Source organism: Cebus imitator, unplaced genomic scaffold (genome assembly GCF_001604975.1).
Source record: "Cebus imitator isolate Cc_AM_T3 unplaced genomic scaffold, Cebus_imitator-1.0 Scaffold82, whole genome shotgun sequence".
Lineage (NCBI taxonomy): Eukaryota > Metazoa > Chordata > Mammalia > Primates > Cebidae > Cebus > Cebus imitator.
The window spans coordinates 701494-706228 of NW_016107397.1; the positions used below are offsets into that span (position 1 = coordinate 701494).

General features: G+C 42.3%; 1 protein-coding gene across 1 annotated transcript in view; it reads left to right on the top strand.

The window, feature by feature from the left end:
* BAZ1B (bromodomain adjacent to zinc finger domain 1B) overlaps positions 1-4735 on the top strand; it is an 84592-nt gene that overhangs the window by 42457 nt on the left and 37400 nt on the right. The window contains exon 7 of the mRNA XM_037740390.1: positions 2683-4384. Coding sequence (XP_037596318.1) covers positions 2683-4384 — 1702 coding nt within the window. The remainder of the gene's footprint in view (positions 1-2682; positions 4385-4735) is intronic.

The window sequence follows — 4735 nt, forward strand, 5'->3', positions numbered from 1 at the left end:
AAAAAAAAAAAAAAAAAAAAAACTTAATTGACATTATAGTATACAGCTTATTTAATTTTACTAAATCTGTTTGCTTTTCTCCTAACAAGAGCATAGGTGTTTTACTGTGTGATCTTTGCGATTTATCTCACCTTAGCTATTTCCCCGTACTGTCTTTTAAGGGGCTCATAATTCAGTATTCAGTAGTCCTTAGCTGTTTTCTTGACTGTAGTCTCATCTCAAACTAGCCTGACTGACTTGTTGTCATTAGACTACTTCTTTACATGTGCTCTTTCCTGGTTAGTCCCTTCTACTCAAAAACTGGATGTTCATCAAATCTGTGAGTGGCATTGATATGCTTAGCTGCTTTTGGTAATAAAAATCAAGTATCCTAGGGTTTATCTTGTCTTTTCCCTAATCACTTGAAGCAAAAGTTTTCCTCTGAAATTGGCTGTATTTTGGATTGCTTGGTTATTTCATTTAGTTTGCATCTTAGCTTTCAGGCTGTTTTCTTTGTAATTACCTTTTTTAAAGCATTCCACTGATAGAATTTGGTCTTTTTTTCTTAATACACATTTAAAAAGAGAAGCAGTGGTATCATGACAGATGGACTAGACTGTAACCTATTAACTGATTGTGTATGATGGAGATGCGGCATGGGAGGTTTGAGGACACGAGATGTGTATCTGGGAAAGTGGGAACATGAGTGGACTAAAGGAATACGCTGTGTTTGCTGCGTGAGGTGGAGGACCTGTTTGAGGTGCCTGACAATGAATTTAAAGTGAGACCACTCACTTTTATTGTATCTTTTATTTTAGCCATGTTTAAGCTGAACATATGCAGGCCAGGCATACATAGAGTGAGTTAATCCAGGGTTATGGTTTTTCCAAGTAGATATAATAGAATAAGAGAGACAAGGCCAGGCAGGGTGGCTCACGCCTGTAATCCCAACGCTTTGGGAGCCGAGGTGGGCAGATCGCTAGGTCAGGAGATTGAGACCATTCTGGCTAACATGGTGAAACTAAACAAAAAGTTAGCTGGGCGTGTTGGTACACTCTGTAGGCCCAGCTACTCGGGAGGCTGAGGCAAGGGAATCACTTGAACCCAGGAGGTGGAGATTGCAGTGAGCCCAGGTCATGCCACTGTACTCCAGCCTGGCGACAGAGCCAGACTCTGTCTTCCCCCCGCCCCGCGCCCCCAAAAAAAAGAGACAAGGAAACTATAAGTTTATATGAGATTGATTATCATGGTTGACTAAAATTTAATCTGGGTAAAGCAAGACAAGGGGGGTAGGGTGGTGAAAATGTGATAAAATTAATGGATTTAAGGTCCTGGTGAGATTGAAGGATTGTAGAGTTGTGGGACTAGAGGGAGTGGATTTGGAAGATAAGAGGGTATGTTCAAAGAGAGAATGATGTGAAATTAATCATGGAAATGACTATTTTTTGGTTTGTTTTGAGATGGGGGTCTTGCTTTGTCCCTCTGGCTGTAGTACAGTGTCGTGATCTCGGCTTACTGCAACCTCCTCCTGGCTTCAAGCGATCTCGTCCTTCAGCCTCCTGAGTAGCTGGGATTATAGGCATGCACCCCCACACCTGGGTTTTTTGGTTTTGAGATGGAGTTTTGCTCTTGTTGCTCAGGTTGGAGTACAATGGCACAATCTCAGCTCACTGCAACCTCTGCCACCTGGGTTCAAGTGATTCTCCTGCCTCAGCCTCCCAAGTAGCTAGGATTACATGCACCACTACACCCGGCTAATTTTGTATTTTTAGTAGAGACAGAGTTTCTCCATGTTGGTCAGGCTGGTCTCAAACTCCCAACGTCATGTGATCTACCCACCTCAGCCTCCCCAAGTGCTGGGATTACAGGCGTGAGCCACCATACCCGGCCATGCCTGGCTATATTTGTATTTTTAGTAGAGACGGAGTTTCACCATATTGGCCAAGCTGGTCTCCCAACTGCTGACCTCAATTGATCCACCTGCCCTGGCCTCCGAAAATGCTGGGATTACAGACGTAAGCCACTGTGCCCTGCTAGAATGAGTTTTCAGAAGCCTGGGATGAGGACAAAGGGGAGTTTGAGATACCAGGAGGCCCAGGTCAGGAGGCATCTTTTTCTGTGAGCAGTGTTCATGTTGTTCTTACACTCACCAATGCTTCTATAAGAAAATATGCCTCAGAGTTTAGACAAAAGTACTTAAAATGGTATCATTTCTACTTAAAAACATAGAATGCCCTGCATAAGAACAAATAGTGAAAGGATGAAAATTAGTCTTGTTTTAGGAGCAGTGCTTTTTAAACTTTTCAGATCTTGCCATTTTGTAGATCAGACATCCTTAATCTGGGATCCATGGATGGATTCTCTGAAACTGTATGCATAGTTTTTGTCTCCTATTTCTGGTGGAGGGGTTCACAGATTTCGTTAAAATATTTAAGAACCATTAATATATGTAAACAAAGAACTAGTTACATAGCAAAAATGTCTAGTATTAAGTCTGGATATCAAGGGAATTTTGTGTTGACATGGCAGAAACATTAGCTAACATTCATTTCTTTGTTTTTTCAGGGCTACAGTTTCTGGGAGGATGTAAGACTATGTAGCTTTACCTGAATAGCTGGGGAAGAGAGCCTTTAAGATGCTTAAATGTTGCTTAAGTTAGTTTTAGTTTTTAAAATTAATTTTGCTCCTATTCTTAAATTCTAGTATATGACTCTCAACCCTTCTACTAAGAGGAAGAATACTGGATCCCCAGACAGGAAGCCCTCAAAGAAATCCAAGACAGACAATTCTTCTCTGAGTTCACCACTAAACCCTAAGTTATGGTGTCATGTACACTTGAAAAAGTCATTGAGTGGCTCGCCACTCAAAGTGAAGAACTCAAAGAATTCCAAATCTCCTGAAGACCATCTAGAAGAAGTGATGAAGATGATGTCGCCCAATAAGCTGCACGCTAATTTTCACATTCCTAAGAAAGGCCCACCTGCCAAGAAACCAGGGAAGCACAGTGACAAGCCTTTGAAGGCGAAGGGCAGAAGCAAAGGCATCCTGAATGGACAGAAATCCACAGGGAATTCCAAATCTCCCAAAAAAGGACTGAAGACTCCTAAAACCAAAATGAAGCAGATGACTTTGTTGGATATGGCCAAAGGCACGCAAAAGATGACACGAGCCCCACGGAATTCTGGGGGTACACCTAGGTCCTCTAGTAAACCTCATAAACATCTGCCCCCTGCAGCCCTACACCTAATTGCCTACTACAAAGAAAACAAAGACAGGGAGGACAAGAGGAGCGCCCTGTCCTGTGTTATCTCCAAAACAGCTCGTCTTCTCTCTAGTGAAGATAGAGCTCGTCTCCCAGAAGAATTGCGAAGCCTTGTTCAAAAACGATATGAACTTCTAGAGCACAAAAAGAGGTGGGCTTCTATGTCTGAAGAACAACGGAAAGAATATTTGAAAAAGAAACGGGAGGAGCTGAAAAAGAAGTTGAAGGAAAAAGCCAAAGAACGAAGAGAAAAAGAAATGCTTGAGAGATTAGAAAAACAGAAGCGGTATGAGGACCAAGAGTTAGCTGGCAAAAACCTTCCAGCATTCAGATTGGTGGATACCCCTGAAGGACTGCCTAACACGCTGTTTGGGGATGTGGCCATGGTGGTGGAGTTCTTGAGCTGTTATTCTGGGCTACTCTTACCAGATGCTCAGTATCCTATTACTGCTGTGTCCCTTATGGAAGCCTTGAGTGCAGATAAGGGTGGCTTCTTATATCTTAATAGGGTGTTGGTCATCCTCTTACAGACCTTACTGCAAGATGAGATAGCAGAAGACTATGGTGAATTGGGAATGAAGCTGTCAGAAATCCCTTTGACACTGCATTCTGTTTCAGAGCTGGTGAGGCTCTGCTTGCGTAGATCTGATGTTCAGGAGGAAAGTGAGGGCTCAGACACGGATGACAATAAAGATTCAGCTGCGTTTGAGGATAATGAGGTACAAGATGAGTTCCTAGAAAAGCTGGAGACCTCTGAATTTTTTGAGCTGACGTCAGAAGAGAAGCTACAGATCTTGACGGCACTGTGCCACCGGATCCTCATGACTTACTCGGTGCAAGACCACATGGAAACCAGACAGCAGATGTCTGCAGAGTTGTGGAAGGAGCGGCTTGCTGTGTTGAAGGAAGAAAATGATAAGAAGAGAGCAGAGAAACAGAAACGGAAAGAAATGGAAGCCAAAAATAAAGAAAATGGAAAAGTGGAGAATGGGTTAGGCAAAACTGATAGGAAAAAAGAAATTGTGAAGTTTGAGCCCCAAGTAGATGCAGAAGCTGAAGACATGATTAGTGCTGTGAAGAGCAGAAGATTGCTTGCCATTCAAGCTAAGAAGGAACGGGAAATCCAGGAAAGAGAAATGAAAGGTAAAATTTCATGCTGAGAGAAAAGGGGAAGCTCTGTAGAAGATGGTAAAAGAAAGGAAATTACTGAGGTAATGGTGGGATCTGTTTGCTTACTTACTTCTGTATGTAATAACCCAGCACCTATTGGTATGTATTTTATTTTTTCTTAGTTCTGTTGATAATTTCATAGTTTAGCTGGAGTGTTCAGCCTGGCATTCTGATTAGTTAATAAGTTAATGTGATATTGGCATCTATTCTGGGTTTGATAAAAGACCAAATCCACAGAGACATAGTGGAAGCAACAAAGAACTTGGGAATGGACTGAGCTGGGTTCAGGTCCTAGCTCTGACTTAGCTGTACAGTGTTCCTTTG